We start from the raw sequence: 18359 nt of genomic DNA on the forward strand, positions 1-18359 counted from the left end.
GTGGTAATTGGAGAACAGCAAATCGTAGCAAACAGACACCAAAACATTATGATTAAGTACTGTTCATTCGTGACATATTGTCCTTTTAATGTAATGCAGATTGTTAACTAAAGATAGCATTATCTGTGTGAATGTTTCCATGTGTGTGTGATTATATTCTATGAATTTGTATTTAGTGTACATGTCATAGTTTATAGTCATCGTTTGAGCTTCAGTGTAAAGACAAAGCATTAAGCCTGAAAGCCATAAAACATATAACTCAAATCCACTTTTATTCTTTGCCTTTCTCATCCGTATCTCGCTGGAGGGGTTAATGATGGAAGTTTACAGTGATGCAAGCTCTTGCATTCTCAAAATATAAAACAATTTCTTTAGAATATCCATAATTACACCTAACATGTTCGACAACGAGTGTCAAATTGAAACATTAACTTATATATATATTTACCATATATATGCATCTTAATACAATAAAAAATAAGTCAAAATGTTTTGTTGATGAGACATAGACATCAAGATTAGGTTTACCACAAATACTCAAAGGAAAATATGTGGTTTAGGTGTACCTGGTATTTATGATGGCAAAAAGGTGAGATGCATTAATATTGTATCAACATTTTGTGCCAAAATTATTTTTCCCCCCAGAATAGCTGAGAAGAGCTAGTGTGGATCTCGACAGGTGTTTGTAGTGACTGGGAGATAATGACAGGATACATGACATAATTTACATTGCCCCATCAAAATAAAAGCTCTGCCTTTTTTATTTGGATCTAGAAGGAGAAACTTATTGTTCAACATTGTAAAACTATGGGATGCAAAGAAGCAAGCAATGACAAACATTATGAAAGTATGTCAAAGATACCTTTTTCTTTTTAAGTGTCAACACTATTTGTTAGCAATTCATTACTAACGGTTTAAAATGTGCCACAAAAAGCTTCACAAACCCAACCATTGTGTATCAAACTGAAAAAAAAGCGAATGTAAAAGAACATGAAAACTGTTTTGAGCGGGCATTTATCCTAGCTAAGCTAAGCTAATGCTATAACTCAGACATATTATGTAGAATTGGAAACAATAGTAGGAAAAAAAAAAGAAACGGAAGAAATGTCAAAATAAACTACAGAAGTACAATATGTACAATATGTAAATGCATGTTAATTGCACCAAACTGTACTATATTTCACCGGGCTTCACCTACAAGAACATTAATAAATATTGTGCAAACACAGAAGAAACCATGTAAATGTATTTATACTTCTACAGTCAATTTAGTTAAAAAATAGTTTTTCATTTGACCTCATTATTATAATTATCTTAAATATAATTTAGTGTCTAACATCCACTGTTAAATAATCCAGGTAAAACAATAATAATGGCTATATTGGTTGAATTAGGACATTGGAACAGGAATGACTTACAAAATAAGCATCTAATATCTCCGTCTATTTACACAACCGGTGTGTGCGTCAGTGTAAAGTGTACTTGTGAGTGTGAGTCTGTGATGGGGTCCCAAGGAGGGTGTACTGTAACGTTTCCGTGTTCTATGTGTGTCCTCGGTGTTGTGCTTCGACGTACGGACTAGCCGCTGACACACAGTCCAATAGAGTTTCTGGCTTTCTTCCATTTTATTCTCCCGGTCCGAGTCTTTCATCGTAATAACAACGCTAATAAGAGTAGCCCAACGTGCAGAGTAAATTGGATTGAGTCAATACTGTCGATGTTATGCCCGTTTACCCGAGACCAACTTGGCTTCACCCGTCCGGCCATTGGTGAGCCTTTCAAAAGAACAACGAAGAGGGGAAGCAGTATCATTTTCTTCTTTCTTCTTCCTTTCAGTCATCATCATTTATACACACTGTAAAATAACGTCAAATTTTTATGTGGTTTTATGAGGACCGTCTTATGAGGCACCAGGTGAGCCCCTCTGTTTTTTAACACCCCTTACGAGGACAGCTTTGTGAGGACCACTTTGTGAGGACCTCTTTGTGAGGACCGGTTTGTGAGGACCACTTTGTGAGGACCGGTTTGTGAGGACCGGGTTGTGAGGACCTATTTATGACGACCGCTTTATGAGGACCGCTCTATGAGGACCTCTTTGCGAGGACCTCTTTGCGAGGACCGCTTTGTGAGGACCGCTTTATGAGGACCGCAATATGAGGACCTCTTTGTGAGGATCACTTTACGAGGACTGCTTTGAGGACCACGTTATGAGGACGTCTTTATGAGGACCATCTTATGAGGACTGCTTTATGAGGACCTCTTTGTGAGGACCGTGAGGCAACAGGCAATCTTCCGATTTTTAAGACACCTTATGAGACCGCTTTGCGAAGAACGCTATCTGAAGCCCGCTATCCGAAGACCGCTTTCCGAAGACCGCTTCCCGACGACAGATCTCCGAGGACCGCTTTCTGAAGAACCCTTTTCCCGAGGACTGCCTTCCGTATATACCGCCATCCAAGGACAACCTTCCAAGTACCCTCCCTTCCCACCCTCCCGATGGCCCCGCTCCCACCCACCCTCCTTCCCGGACCTCAGCTGAGGGGCTCTAGCGCCTCCAGGTGGTCGGGGATGGGAAGGCCGGTCAGCACCGTCAGGCACTTGTTCCACACGTTGAACACGGGGCACACGGGCTGGGCGAAGGACACGTTGAAGGTGTGCAGGTGCTGCGAGCCCAACGCGTCGTAGAAGCTCAGGTCGCCCGCGTCGTAGTCCAGCAGGACACCCACCCGCCGCAGGTGGGGGGAGGGCTCCACCGTCAGCTCCTTGCTGTTGTGGCGCACCACCCACGAGTTGTTGCAGCGGCACAGCACCCACGAGGCAGAGTTCTTGCCGATCCACTCGTGCTTGGGTGCCGACTTGTAGGCGATGCCCACGGCGTACCTGAGGGGAGACGACAGGACGTATGTATCAAAGTTGGGTCGCGAATTCACGCCGAAAGTGAAAGTCGTCTTTGACTTTGATTAATAATGAATATCGACAGATATAAAGGCCTGGGGGTAACACAAAACATTGACCTTTAAGAAGACAAGGTGGGGTCAGTCTTGGGGGAGTCCAGGGGTAACGCCCCAAAACAAGTTTGACCTAGCATCAGCGTGGGCGAACTTAGCTTTTTAATGGCCAAACAGGAAGGGAGGAGCATCCCTTACTGTATCCACAAGTTGGCCCACAATCAGCTCCAGACAAGCTCAAAATCAACAGTTTTACTGTATTTTTCCAGAATCACAAAAGTGGGAGTTGAGAAGTGAAAGCAACTGAATTTCCTCAGCTATAGTTAAGAAAGTTTAGAAAATTCAGAAAACACTTCTGGGTGACAAACATAGTGTTCGTCCACTCCTCAATCAGTGTGAAACACACTCTTTGATAAACCTTGCTTCGACTCAAGCGTTGTTATATCAGCTTTGAGACATTGTGCCTCAGCCAAACCCCCGTTGGACCCCTGGTCTCCTCGCCGGTTTTCCGTGAGGTTCCCAGGTTGGTGCCACTCACCAGGTGCTGCCCCCTATCAGCGCCTCCCAGTAGTGGCGGCCGCTGTCGATGTACACGTTGCCCACCACGCCGTAGCTGCTGTGGCTGGTGAAGCGCTCCTGGCTGTGGGCCTTCTTGGACGTGGCCTCGTCCCGTTCCACCGTCAGGTTGTCGTGGGAGATCTTCAGCTTGCGGTGCGCCGACTTGGGGTCCAGCTTGAAGGGCTGGCCTGGGAGGGCGGGGGGGGGGGGGGGGGGGGTGGAGAGGGGGGGGGGGGGGGGGGGGGGAGGGGGTGGAGAGTGGGGAGGAGGAGGATAGGGGCGGGAGGAGGTGGAGGTGGGAGGAGGGGGAGGAGGACAGGGGTGGAGGAGGTAGGGGAGGATAGGGAGGAGGTGGTGGAGCGGGTGGGAACAGGGGGTGGCAGCAGGTGCGAGGATAGGGGTGGAGGGTAGAAAATTAAGAGACACGATTATTAAATGTTGAATGGAAGGGACGGAGGGGTGGAGGGATGGATCCGAACTGAATGGATGGTTGTGTGAATGAATGGATTTATGAATGGATGGTTGTGTGAATGAATGGATTTATGAATGGATGGACGTGGATATCAACACCATCTCCGTACCACAGCTTAACGGAAGTGCAAAGAGATGAACTGAACTGAGCAGGAGACAGAGCTTTGAGGGGCTCTCAGCAGTGGTCTACTACCGTCTCCCAGCTTGTCCTGATGGCCTGGTGCCGTCATAAGGGCTGGGTGATGATGGACGGTCCCACCACGGATCACCTCACTCCTGCCGCTGTTTCTATGATCTACTCCCAAGGTTCTGCCTTGTGTTTGCGCGCGCGCGCGCGTGTGTGTGTGTGTGTGTGTGTGTGTGTGTGTGTGTGTGTGTGTGTGTGTGTGTGTGTGTGTGTGTGTGTGTGTGTGTGCGTGTGTCGATGTGGTTATCATACTCATGTCGCCCTCTTTATTGACTGGCTGCCATATGTTACCCTATCGTAGAGTGGCCTCGTGTGCGGGTGTTTTGAGATTATTTCTCAATGGTTGATGGGTTTGTGTGTTCGTTAATGCATTTTGTGATGCTTCATAAAAGGTTCTTAATGTGTTTCTTTGGGGTGGGGTTGGGGATGTGCTGGCGGTGGTATTGAGGGTGGTTGTAATGACGATGGATGGGGTGATGGTGGATGTTGTGGTGTCGAAGGACGTAGCGGTGGTGGTGGTGGTGGTGGTGGTGGTGGTGGTGGTGGTGGATGTTGTGGTGGTGGTGGTGGATGTTGTAGTGGTGGTGCTGGTGGTGGTGGATGTTGTCATGGTGGTGGTGGTGGTGGTGGTGGTGGATGTTGTGGTGGTGGTGGTGGTGGTGCAGGTGGTGGTGGATGTTGTCGTGGAGGTGGTGGTGGAGGTGGATGTTGTGGTGTCGAAGGACGTAGCGGTGGTGGTGGTGGTGGTGGTGGTGGTGGTGGTGGTGGTGGATGTTGTGGTGGTGGTGGTGGTGGTGCAGGTGGTGGTGGATGTTGTCGTGGAGGTGGTGGTGGAGGTGGATGTTGTTGTGGTGGTGTTGGTGGATGTTGTAGTGGTGGTGCTGGTGGTGGTGGATGTTGTGTTGGTGGTGGTGCAGGTGGTGGTGGATGTTGTCGTGGAGGTGGATGTTGTTGTGGTGGTGTTGGTGGATGTTGTAGTGGTGGTGCTGGTGGTGGTGGATGTTGTGTTGGTGGTGGTGCAGGTGGTGGTGGATGTTGTCGTGGAGGTGGATGTTGTTGTGGTGGTGTTGGTGGATGTTGTAGTGGTGGTGCTGGTGGTGGTGGATGTTGTGTTGGTGGTGGTGGTGGTGGTGGTGGATGTTGTCATGGTGGTGGTGGTGTATGTTGTGGTGTTGGTGGTGAATGTTGTTGGGGTGGTAGTGGTGGTGGTAGATGTTGTGGTGGTGGTGGTGGTGGTGGTGGAGGCGGTGGTTGGGAATGGTTGTTGTTATGAGGATAGTGGTGGTGGTGGTGGTGGTGGATGTTGTGGTGTCGATGGGCGTAGCGGTGGTGGAGGCAGCGGCGATCATCAAAGTGACAGTCGCGATGCTGACTGGGGTAAGCATGAAGATGATTGTGATGATGACGATGGAAGTGTAGACGTTGACGGCGGTGGCGAACATGAAGGTGGCGGTTATCATACTAACAGTGATCAGCGTGCTAACAGCGGTTAATGTGCTAAAAGAGATTAGCATGCTAACAGGGTTTATCGTGCTAGCAGGGGTAGGCGTGCAAACAGGGGTTAGCATGATGAGGATGACGATGATTGTCTTGTTGACGATGGAAGTGGAAAACGGTCAAGGGCGATCGTGAAGGTGCTTCAACTTGAACAAGCGGTTAGCGTGCTAAAATGGGTTAGCATGCTAACCGGGTCTCCACTCACTGTTGGTCTTGAGCGTCCCCGGCTCACTGCTGCGGCTGCCCGCCTGGTTGATGGCCCTCACCACGAACACGTACTTGGTGCCGCACTGCAGGCCGTGCACCGTGTAGTGGTTCTGCTTGATGTTGGGCACGATCATCCAGCTGTCCAGGGAGTCGCACAAGCCTGGGAGGGGGGGGGGCGGAGGGAGAGGGCGGTGGGGGAGGGATGAGGGTTGGGAGCGGTGAGTCCTTGAGGACTGGAATGGAGAGGCTAAGCCCCGCCCTTGAAATGTGACACATCTGAACGTCATGTGACCACGCCCACGTCATTAGACGCATCAACAAATTTCTCCTACGGGGGATTAATAAAGTTATATCTTATCTTATCTTTTTTTATCGTGGCGCTAGGAACAGGAAAAGTTGGGTGGGAGGAAATGGCGGTAAAGATAAGAGTTTGCTTTTCGATGTAAATCTCTGTGACATTTTCCCGCGAGGGTTTACTAATATCAATGGCACATTCCAAATCAAGAGAATTCCACAAAAAAAATCGATGTACTTTGTTTAAAAGAATGTCATGGGTGCGAAACTGTATTGTGAGAAAAATGAAACCGACTGAAAGAATTCAGCTCCAGTACATATGTACGGTGGCCCTGAAGTGCAAAACACGACAGCAAATTGTTGTATTTTCTGATTTGCTGTCGGGTTTTCTGATTTGCAGTTGTGTTTTGCACTTCAGGGCGACCCTTTCGTATGAGCAGAGAGAGTCGCTGAAACACTGTCATCAAATTCCCTGCCACTGCTCCTTGTCTGAGCCATCATTTATACCAGTGACCCTCCGTCAACTGGAAGAGGTAATATATCGTATTAACCATAATTCTTTAAATAAAGACGAGACCCACTTGTGATGATTCACCCTTCGCCAAAACTTTAATGTATGAGCACTGGGCTACTTATATATATATATATATATATAAAATACTAAATTATATTTTATATATATTGTATTACCTGCTGAATTCCTATCGTGGCGCGACAAACACACAAAGAAAATCCTGTAATAACAAACATGTCGCCCTGGGGAAAAAATGAAGGCCCTTATTCTGATTCCCAACACCGTGTTCCTCCCATTCAGACACATCCCCTCTCCGAGCCTCAGTGCTCTAGCGTAGCTTAGCATAGCAGAGATTAGCGTAGCCTAGCGCCGCCCGGCGTAGCGTGTTTAGAGTCGTTTGTGACAAGAGGGGCTCCGTCTGAGCGGCGCGTGGACAGGGGCCAGAAGGCAGCGCGACGGGGCCCCTGTGTGTGTGTGTGTCTGTGTGTGTGTGTGTCTGTGTGTGTGTGTGTGTTTGGGGCCCAGGAGGAAGTCATTCACACCTCATTGGCCACACAGCACTGCCAGGCCCTCGCTTCGATGGCACACAGGCGGGCCGGCTGGCTGTGTGTGTCTGTGTGTTACTATGTGTGTGTGTGTGGCTGTGTGTCTATGTGGGGCCATTTGTGTGTCTATGTTCATGGAGCCACATGGTGTCTTTCGAATTCCCAGTTCTGTGTGCGTGTGCGCGTGCGTGCATGCGTGTGTGCGTGTGTGTGTGTGTGTGTGTGTGTGTGTGTGTGTGTGTGTGTGTGTGTGTGTGTGCGCGTGTGTGTGCATCAGGTTATTCTACGTAACCTTGATGTCAATTTGAGATGGAACTAAGTATAGATATCTGGTGATGCAGATCTACGAGTGTGTCAGTGTGTGTGTGCGCGCGTGTGTGTGTGTGTGTGTGTATGCGTTCGAATCCACGCTCGACTTCACGTGCACTCAAGCATGCGACACACTTGGGCACACATTGCATCAAGAGGTTAAGACTAGGCAACCCCTTCAGCCAATAAAGTCAGCGGCAAAGTTTCCAATAACGTCAGGGAAGTTGCCGTTAACATTACAAAAGCTATCGTTAATGGAGAAAAGTTAGCAAACACATTAAAAAGTGATTCATTACATTCACAATGTTACTCCCCTCGTTAGAGAAACACTACATCATCTTGAATCCTAATGTGACCAATCGAACCCTGATCCTCAATGCAACATCAATAAGCCACAAAAGGGGGATCGAACCAGCAACCCCACGATTAAGACGTACGCTCTTAAACGTTGCGCTAATGGACCGGTGCGACCGTGACCGGTTATTAAAGAACAACGAAACCCGGATACCGACTGAACGTTGATTTGCAATACATGTCTCCCTCTCTCGGTTCACCACAGGGTATCACCTCTGATTGGCTGACATGGTTACCACCCGGTCACCTGGTGAGGAAGCCATAATGCCCCAAACCTTTCCTCATTGGACATGAATTAAAGGGCCGTGGGCAGAACCTGAAAGTGCTCATTAATGGTGGAGTCATGGGGGTCAGGGGGTCAGGCATTCTGAAGGGCATTTTCTGAACACTCACTGGCAATGTTGGCCTGCCCGGTGAAGATGGTGTACTGGAGCTCGTAGGAGACGACGGAGAACTCGTCGTCAGAGGTCCAGTGGACGCTGATGGTGTCGTAGGAGGCGGTGCTCAGCTCCTCCCGGATGTTGGGCGCGGTCGGAGCTGTGGGGGAGGAAGGGGGGGAGGAGGGAGGAGGGAGGAGGGAGGGGATATGGACATGGGTGCAAAGGTTAACTTTCCAATCAGGGCTACCATTCCGTTGCAAGTGGTCTTTGTTTGCTTTTGTTTCCCCTTTTGAGGTTTTTAATGATCTTGTTTGCGCTGATGGCCTTTTAAATGTATAGAAAGCTGGCCCTTTAAATATCTTTTAAAGGGCCAGCGCTGCCGAGTGGACTGCCCCAACTGATAGGATGACCTATCCAGCATCCGTCAAGGTGGAGTCTCCCACTTGTGGTGTCACTAACTCACAGGGCAGGCCAGATTTTGAAACTGCTCATAATGGCCAATCCCCATTCATACATGATGGTAAAATGGGGATCAATCACACTCACAAATGGTGTTAAGATAGGGGGGGCAATCCCACTCACACAGGTGGTAAAATAGGACCGCTTTAAAATGTGTGCCCGGTCAATGCAAAGCATGGACACTGAATGGACCCTTAACCTATATGTCCATATGTTGTTGTGATTGGTGCTGTGGACCTTTGTTTCTCAACCTGGCAGCATGAAGATCTAAGATCTTTCTGTACTTTGTTGTGTTGCTGATCAGTTTGTGTTGAGCATGACCTCACTACGGCGCCGTATTCACAGGAGAAGAACGATAATCAGTTTTATCGCATCAAAATATAACCACAATTTTATTCTGCCTTTATCAGGGAGGAGGATTGGCTTTTTATTGGCTGTGGTATTCTAAGCTATAACAAAATAAAAAAAGGCAATTCAGTTAACTTTCAATATACCAAATGAACCAAGAATGAAATGCAAATAATAATTCTAACAGGGAAACTTATTCCTCTGGAAACTCTTTCTCTGTCTTCCTGCATCTCTCTCGTTCTGTCTCTCTCTGCCTCTCTGCCTTCATCTCTCTCCCTGCCTGTCTCTCTCTCTCTCTGCCTTTCTCTCTCTCTCTCTCTCTCTCTCTGCCTTTCTCTCTCTCTCTCTCTCTCTCTCTCTCTCTCTCTCTCTCTCTCTCTCTCTCTCTCTCTCTCTCTCTCTCTCTCTCTCTCTCTCTCTCTCTCTCCAGTGATGATTCACTTTCTGCCGAGGACCCTCCAGCGTAGCCTCTTTCATCACAGACACACGCACACACACACAGACACACACACACACACACCCCTCTGCTTTAAAGAAAAATACTCAATAACATTGCAGGCCTCCGTTCCTCCTCCCAAACGACACCTTTAAAGTCCTTCCCCTGCATGTTGCAGGCTTTATATATTATATATAATAGAGTTTTTGTTTACCCGTCAGGTAGTCCAGGTTCTCCAGAAGTTTCTTCTCCCGAGTGAAGTCCAGGGCGAACGAGTCGAAGTTGTCCGTCAGGTTGATCTCCGGGATCAGCACCTGGGTGGACGCCGTCGCCATGGAAACCCTTGGATAGCACATCGGGAAATTCGTCGGGAATAAGTGATGCATCGTGACAGTGGCTGAATTATCCACCAGAATTATTTGAGGGTATAGATGTTTACTGGGGCGACTCCAGTCGATAACCGAAGGTCGTAATTTTAGACTCTTTCTAAAGTTTTGTCATTGCATAAATCGTCCAATGCTTTAATAGTTTCTTTCAACATAATGATCAGTCAAGTCTTTTCAAAGCACATACGAGGGAGATGAACTAGCAACTTGGAACCAATCGGAACCAAGGAAAACCGAATAGTTATAAATTCTCTTTCCTGTTGACAGCTGCGGGTCACTCTGCATCATTACCACAGCACACCACCTAAAGGCCTTCTGTATGTATGTAACTTTACTTTTTGTTGTAAAGTTTTATGGGTTTTATGTTGCCAGTTTGCCAAAGACGAATTTCCAATGTCTGTTAATTCAGTGGACAATAATGTTTTTATGTATCTAACTTTCTAGAGGAACGTCACTCGAGTCTCCCAAAATGGCCGCCCCTAACCGCTCCTCCCCTCACCTCTCGGTGATGCCCTTGGCGCTCTGCAGGAAGCGGGCGTGGTCGGTCTCCTTCAGCGTCTGGTCCGCCTGCGTGATGAGGGAGGAGGAGCGCTCGATGCACTGCTGGCAGGTGGAGATCTGCTGGGCCAGCTTCCTCATGCGCACCGTCTGGGGGGGGGGGGGGGGGGGGTGGAGGTGTAGGTGGGGTCAGAGAGATGGAGAGGAGGGGGTGGAGAGGATGGAGAGGCGGGGTTTCAGATGGAGAGGAGAGGTGGAGAGGAAAGGTTGGAGGGGATGGAGGGAGGTAGGGGTGGAGAGGAGAGGTTGGGCCGGAGAGGGTGGAGAGAGGGAGGGGAGGGAGGGAGGGAGGGAGGGAGGGAGGGAAAGGTGGAGAGGAGAGGTTGAGCCGGAGAGGGTGGAGGGAGGGAGGGGAGGGAGGGAGGGAGGGAAAGGTGGAGAGGAGAGGTTGAGCCGGAGAGGGTGGAGGGAGGGAGGGGAGGGAGGGAGGGAGGGGGGGAGGGAGGGAGGGGAGGGAGGGAGGGAGTTTGGAGATGATGGAGGGAGGGAGAAGAGGGAGGGAGGGGTGGAGAGGAGAGTCGGGCCGGATATGGTGGAGGGAGGGAGGGGAGGGAGGGAGGGAGGGAGGGAGGGGAGGGGAGGGAGGGAGGGAGTTTGGAGATGATGGAGGGAGGGTGAGAGGAGAGGTGGGGTTGTAGCGATAGAGGAAAAGGGGTTTGGGACAGATGAGGGAGGTTAGAGAGGAAAAGTAGAGACGTTAAAAGAGGGTGGGAGGGTGTAAGAGGGAGGGAGGGGTGAGGAGAGAAAGGGAGGGAGGGAGGAGGAGGTGGGAAGAGGAGGAGTGAGGGAGCAAGGAGTGCAGATGTTTTGCGGTTGTTTAAGAGTGATGGATGGAAGGAGTGATGAAGAGAGGACAAAATGGAGATGTTGGGGGGGGGAGGATTGAATGGAGGGAGGGAGGGGAAAAAACGAGAGTTATTGAGGATGGAGATGGTGGGTTTTGTCTGGGGACAGCTGATTGGCCCTTGGTAAGTGACCTTGTGAACTATGCAGATGTTTGTGTGGTTTCGGCGGAGGCTATTGAAATACACAAAACGTCACATTCTACCGAACTGCTTCTATGACTAAGCTTCCAGGCTTTAGGCAACAACACAAACTATAGAAAGAAAAAACGCCAGCGTCTGCATCTAAGCCACTGAGCCTTAAACCGTGAAATCATAGAAACAGATCATAGAATTAGCGTCTCGATAACAGCGTGAGTTGTCTGCTTATCAGTGTAATCCTGTTGTGGCCATTTTTTATTTTTAAGGCTAGCTATTCACTCTCTCGTTATTTCTCCTTCTTTTCAGACCCACGTTCTCCGGGAGGCTGGAGATATTCAAAGTGGCAGATTTGGGACGGCAAGTGGAATGAGGTCAAATGCCCCATTTTGTCTTTTCTTTGCAAAAACACTCTTTTATAAACTGCATCCGCCGCATTCTCATCAAGGCTTTGCCTGAAAAAAACCGCAACTTAAGGTCTTTTATCAGTAAAATAGTTTTGCTTAATCCTATTGTATGAAGAAATGCTTTCCCAATGTTATGATAGTAATCTAGCTGAAATTGAATCTATTCGTATCCGTGCATATAAATACATATAACTTGTTTGTTATCATTAAAGAGCAGGTAGGGGTTATGGACATATCGCGCAAGGATGCCTACAAGTAGGCTGCAGACATCGGGCAATCGAACCCAGAATCTTCCGACTTTTTCTTGGCGACAGAAACCGTGCAACCTGGGCCAATCAGAAAGGAAGAGGGGAGGTGAGCTCTTTGGTGCATGGAGACCTAATCCCGATGTCGGGTTCTGCAGACATAGCAACAACCACATGGCAAATCCCGATTTGAGGTGATACCCCTGGAGGATGTGCACTTAGCGGAGATCACATGGGACGGGGAACAACAGCTTAGTTTAGGAGGTAGAGGAGGTTGACCACTAACCCGAGGGTTGCTAGTTCAATCCCCGGCTCCTCCTAGCTGTGTATTGGAGTGCCCCTTGAGCAAGACGCCTCACCCTGACTGCTCCTGACGAGCTAGCTGTCAACTTATGTGGTTGACTCTGCTGTCGGTATGTGAATGTGTACGTGAATCTGTGAATGACAGGCAATAATGTAAAAAAACTTTGAGCGGATACTGGATAGAAAAGCGCTACATAAATGCAGTCCATTTAGCATTTTACTGATGGACTATTTCGTTTTCTCAGAAATCCTACTCAAAAGAGGACACTATTTTCCCCTTTCACCTTTTTTTTTTTTACTTCTCCCAAGACCCAGTAAAACATTCGGTTGATAAACGATCGTTGTTGTTGTTTTTTTTGGGGGGGGGGGGGGCGTTTTTGTCATGAAAGGAGAGAGCTGTAAGACCCGGCTTTTAATGGACAACAAACCCGGCTTTCGGGTCCAAATGAATTCCCCTTTCCATATGCTCTGGGATTTCCGGTGAAACGGCCAAAACGTTTCGTCCCATCTGCGGGGCGGCAGCCAGGAAGTTCACCCTCTGTTCACGCTGCGCTGCAGATGACCTGAGTGACCGAATCGCCTGGGTGAAAAAACGCTCTTTAATGAAAATGTCTAGCTTGGAAGTAAAACGAGAAAAGGTTTGGACACGAGTAAAGAATGGCAAATTTGTCTGTTCTCTGTATGGTAACGATTATTTGTGGGGTTCAATTTATTAAATTGTATTTGTTTTTCTAACCTCTGAATTTCTTTCACAAACATAGGTCTACACACAGAAACACACACCAAATCTCACAAACCTAAAACCTAAAACCAAACACACCTAAAACCAAACCTAAAACCAAACACACCTTTTCTCACACTCAAAAAATCCAAACACATAAACACACACACACACACACACACACACACACACACACACACACACACACACACACACACACACACACACACACACACACACCCCTAAAACCAAAGACACGTAATGTCACAAAAAAAAAAAAAACACAAACACACAAACACAGGCCAACTCCCACACACAAACACACAAACACACACACGCACACACGTGGCGGCACGCTTGGCGAGTGATGAGTCACACCCACGGGGGGGGTTTATCGATCGCCCCTCGTTCATAACGCGAGCGAGCGTGAGCGATGACTGGGCCCTGAGCTCCCCAGCCCCGATCAATCAAACCCAGAGACGGGCGCTCTCGACGGAGCGACGGGGATTCCAGCAGGATTCAGTTTGTTCTGTCTCCCAGTGGCTGGGTGACGTCACCGACTCAGGGCATCACTCACAAAGTTTGAGAGGTTAATACCGCTGTCGTCTAACTTTTTACTACTTTTGTAAATTAATCAAGTTAGGACGGGTACGATGGGCGTGCTCGAAATTCAACTCGCGGGTTTTGAAGCGGGTTTGAATATTAGCTTCAATAATGTTTGGAATGTTGCCATGTTAAAATCCCCTTTAGAGTCATCTAGAACGTTGTTAATGGTTAACGCTTAAGAAGATGAAAGAAAAAAAAAATACATGACTACTAGGTTGCCGGGTTAAAACCTTATTAAGTGCAAAAAAAAAGCGCAAGAGCATGAATAGTAAATAAACACATGATGGATTATAAAGGGAGGCACGATAGACTGAATGGGGCGGGACTTAGTGGGCAGGGTTCAGCGGGGTCAGGGTGTAGTGATAAGGGTGTAGCAGAAGTAAGGGTGGAGGGGCGGGGTGTCCTCACTCATTTAGAAGAGGAAGAAGTGTGAATCCTTCGCTAACTGATCTATTGATGATGCTACTGATGTTTCCTTTTATTCTTTTACTTATCTTTATTCAATTGATCTTGTATTGTGGCTGCTATGTGACTGTTGAGGAACCAAGGCTAATCATTTCACTCTTTTGTACTTCTAAACACAATCAGAAATACAATGAGATGTAATAGAAGTAGCTCTGATCCTTTTTATTTTTCTATAATTTTACGTAATTATTTTGTATACAATTTGCAAAATTTCGTCAGAAAAGGAACATGGCACATGGGGTGGACCGTACCATTATTCATTTATTTATTTATGTATTTCTTTGCCTGACATCGCCCCTGACTGGTACCAGGCTTAAGCTGCACGGAGGGGTCTCCTACCTTGCCCTCCTTGATCTTGGAGCCGATGATTTGCCTCCGCTGCTGGATGATCTCGATGAGGAGGTCGCACTCCTCCAGCAGCTTGCCCTCCTGCCGCGACGCGTTCACCTGGGAGGCGAGAGGGACCCCGTCTCAACGCACAAACATGTGGCCTACATCGGCCGCATGGATGGACAGAGCTCGCACACGCATGTAGACGTACAACACAAATCCACTCTCACACACAAACTAAGTCCTCCACACAAACTCGCTTTCTTTCACACACACAATATATCACACAAAAACCTGAAGCTATGTCCGACACAGAAATCACTCACTTTCTCATGCATTCACACACTCACTTTCTCACACACACACACACACACACACACACACACACACACACACACACACACACACACACACACCATACACACACAAACACACACACACACACACACACACACACACACACACACACACACACACACACACACACACACACACACACACACACACACACACACACACAAACACACACACACACACACACACACAGACACTCTCACTAACTGTTATTAAACGAATCAACATTTTTTAAATGATCAAGATGATGAGATTAAAAAGTTGCAAAATATGAAAAATGCATTATGAAGCAGGCTTGGCTAGGCTAGGCTAGTCGTGATCCAGACACATTATATTCCCTTTAAGAGGGAGAGACACCCGGAGCCTTATTTCACCCGGCAACTCCAGTGTGTGGATAAAATCACGAGCAGTGTCTCTAATATCTGGTAACAGCTGTTTAAATCCCCCATCCCACGCACTGGGGTCTTAATATGGCTGGAGGCAGCAGAAACGTAATCACATAACCTTTAAACACGCCTGTAACGAGGCCGTAAAGCCACACTGCGCTTTACGAGTGCTCACTCCGTTGCATTCTGTTTAGTGGCTTTCTTTCTTTATATCTCTCAGTCTTTTTCTTTCTCGTGTTTCATTTGCTGTTCTCTGTATCGTCGGGGGAAAATGAATCGGTACAAATTCCTCCCGCCAGAATTCAGTGTATTTATCATATAGCTAATAGTTAGCGTTCACAATAATTTATGGAAGTAAATATACATGGATATGATTTTAAATATGTGGTTTATATATGTATTCGTCACCTAAGCCTTCACCTAAAACCTTCACCTAGCTGCAACTTCAATTTGGAAAAGTAAAATTGCCGGCCATTTTGGATGCCCGTTGTTCATCTCTGACATGAGTCAAACTCTTTCATGATTCACGGTCACTAATGACTCATACTCTTAGCAGAGTGAATTAGAGCTGGTCTTATACAACATAATAGGATTCAGCGTAACGCTAGGCACTTTGCGCGAATGCACACACACACACACACACACACACACACACACACACACACACACACACTCACAGGTTCAAGTGGATATTAAAACAGCAGTAATGCTTCAGAGCCAAGAAACATCTTCCACTGGGAAGTAATCCATCTAACAACACACACACACACACACACACACACACACACACACACACACACACACTTGCCCACGCACACACACACACACACACACACACACACACACATGCATCTATGAGAAGGCGGCTCATCTCCTTGGTCGGTCTCCAAACCAAACTTCAACAGAAAGCACATCGACCAAACTCATCTGCAAATGAGTCTCATCTGGTGTTAACAAATCATATTCCACCATACCAGGCCAAGTCATTGGTATCCCAGTTACTCAAAATAGATTCTGATTGCTCAGACACGCTTAATGAAACTGGGACCTGTTTTATATTCATCATTACCTTCTTAGCACAAAACTTCTTAGCACTTCTCTGGCAAATGTGTTTGCACTTTTTCATTAGTTTCATCAATTCTTCACAGCACTTTTTGTAAAAAGTTAACACAGATCTCATGAAAAAGACCCCAAAAAACTATATTGGAAAAACTGCGCTAAAGGGGTAGGCAGAGATTTATGGAAAATGGCTTTTTGAGTTCACTGGGTTAGCTTTAACTTTCAGTCAGCCGCCTCCATTGACTCGAAGTGTTGCAGATGCTTAACTCCTGCTCATGTTAAATACTTTCCAACATCGGCAGATGTTGATAGTGCTTCAACTCTGTGTGTGCGTGTGAAGCAAAATGCAAATTTAAAGACAGAAATACTTTTCAAACCGAAAAATCGGATATTCTGGGATTTTCAAAATAATGGCGTGAATCAACTGAATATATTAATGGCTTCTCTGCTCCCCCATCTGGTCACAGGGGTTGGTGCAAGAAGGGTTGAGGAAAAGATCCCCACTGGTGTCAAATATTTAGAGAGCCCTTCTCTCTGAATATTTCAGTCTCGGCAGGGAGGCTTGCGCACTTTTGCTTGAGAGCACGTGATCAGGTTAACTGTACCTTCAGTCGTTTGAAGCTAATTCGCGTGTCGTGTTTTCAAAGAGGATATTAAAGGTCCCTGAATTTAACCTTGCGGGCACACAAACACACACATGCACACACACGCAGACACAATCCCAGCATCATACTCATCCATAACAATTTGGGTGTGCTTTTGCAGTCCTGAATCACAGAGGTTGTGAAATCAAATAAAGTCTAATCCACGTACAATCAGAACAGCTCTGCAGTGAAACGACAGACACCACCTGCTCATATTTAAATATAAACAAATCACACAGACACAAAACCATCATAAGGCTCCATGTCTTCCGTTGTGAAACATTACAAATCGCGGGGGAAAGATAAATCTCAATCTAAATCCTCTTTTCCTGAGCTTGGCGGAGCCACTTAAGCTAGCTGTTGTTGTCCGTTATAAAACTCAGGCTTGGCTTCTTTATGACCCTATATGCAATGCCTTATGTAAAGCCTCTTACTGGGCAGACAACATAGGCAGCGGCTTAGCCCAGGGAGAGAGAGAGAGAGAGAGAGAGAGAGAGAGAGAGAGAGAGAGAGAGAGAGAGAGAGAGAGAGAGAGAGAGAGAGAGAGAGAGAGAGAGAGAGAGAGAGAGAGAATACATGCTTTCACTGGGACATCCCAGAGTGCAGACATCTGTAAACCCAGACACATACAGATTGCACGATACAGGCTGGCAAAGTTTCTAGGTCAGACGATTCAATATTTTGGTGTTTGAATTCAAAGTTGAGTAAATTACTTTCTGTTTCGATCACCTGAGTTTGGTGTTTGCCACGTATTTGCCTGGTTTTTAATTATGCTATCATAGGGCTGCTACGTAACGCTGTGTACAGTTGCCTTACTCCGAGGTACATGAGGCTGGAATAGACGTGAGATTGCAATGGATCTCATGGAACACCATGATAATGCACACCTTGATATCCATTCATAATTACAAGAAAATATTACAGATTCAGTCGGCTATCCCTTGAACATGATTTACATTTAGGAAATGTTATCCAACGCAATTTACCATAAGCACATTTGTCAGAAGAAAGAAACAATATATCTCTGTCGTACTGTAAGAATGTTCATGGAACCAATCGCTAGATTAACCCATTCCCTGTGTAAACCAAAGATAACTAGGATAAGATGCTACACGATGCTGAGAATTATTTTTAAGTGCCAGGACGTACAAAATACAATGATACATCATGACGTCTCAGTGAAGCTGAATTGTTAGGCTGTGTTTAGGACAGTTTGACCAGACCTCGAACATCACAGTGTCTTAAGTGAGGCTGTGGGATGGGTTTGGTTAAGGACGGTGCGTCATGGCCCCCTACCTCCACATGTTGGCAGGTCTGGATGAGCTTCCCCATCATAGACTCCAGCTCATTGTTCCTCTTGATGAGGTGGCCCAGGTTGCAGTCCAGAGATTGCTGAAAAGCGCACAGA

The 18359-nt window shown here is 47.0% G+C and overlaps 1 protein-coding gene across 3 annotated transcripts in view; it reads right to left on the reverse strand.

Annotated features, from left to right (window-relative positions):
• Positions 1 to 248: 248 nt before the first annotated feature.
• Positions 249 to 18359, reverse strand: part of LOC132456488 (E3 ubiquitin-protein ligase Midline-1-like) — a 28211-nt gene continuing 10100 nt past the window's right edge. The window contains exons 2-10 of one of the 3 annotated variants that reach the window (XR_009525490.1): positions 18248 to 18343; positions 14518 to 14625; positions 10393 to 10541; positions 9722 to 9849; positions 8278 to 8421; positions 5867 to 6028; positions 3487 to 3694; positions 2283 to 2880; positions 249 to 2135 (exon numbers count right to left, since the gene is read on the reverse strand). Coding sequence is in view for 1 of the 3 variants with exons in the window: in XM_060050848.1 (XP_059906831.1) it covers positions 2532 to 2880; positions 3487 to 3694; positions 5867 to 6028; positions 8278 to 8421; positions 9722 to 9849; positions 10393 to 10541; positions 14518 to 14625; positions 18248 to 18343 (1344 nt within the window). In the remaining 2 variants the exon portion in view is untranslated. Of the gene's footprint in view, positions 2881 to 3486; positions 3695 to 5866; positions 6029 to 8277; positions 8422 to 9721; positions 9850 to 10392; positions 10542 to 14517; positions 14626 to 18247; positions 18344 to 18359 lie in introns of all 3 variants that reach the window. The other 2 variants (XR_009525489.1, XM_060050848.1) reach the window with 2 other exon arrangements.

Source organism: Gadus macrocephalus, chromosome 4 (genome assembly GCF_031168955.1).
Source record: "Gadus macrocephalus chromosome 4, ASM3116895v1".
Taxonomy (NCBI): domain Eukaryota; kingdom Metazoa; phylum Chordata; class Actinopteri; order Gadiformes; family Gadidae; genus Gadus; species Gadus macrocephalus.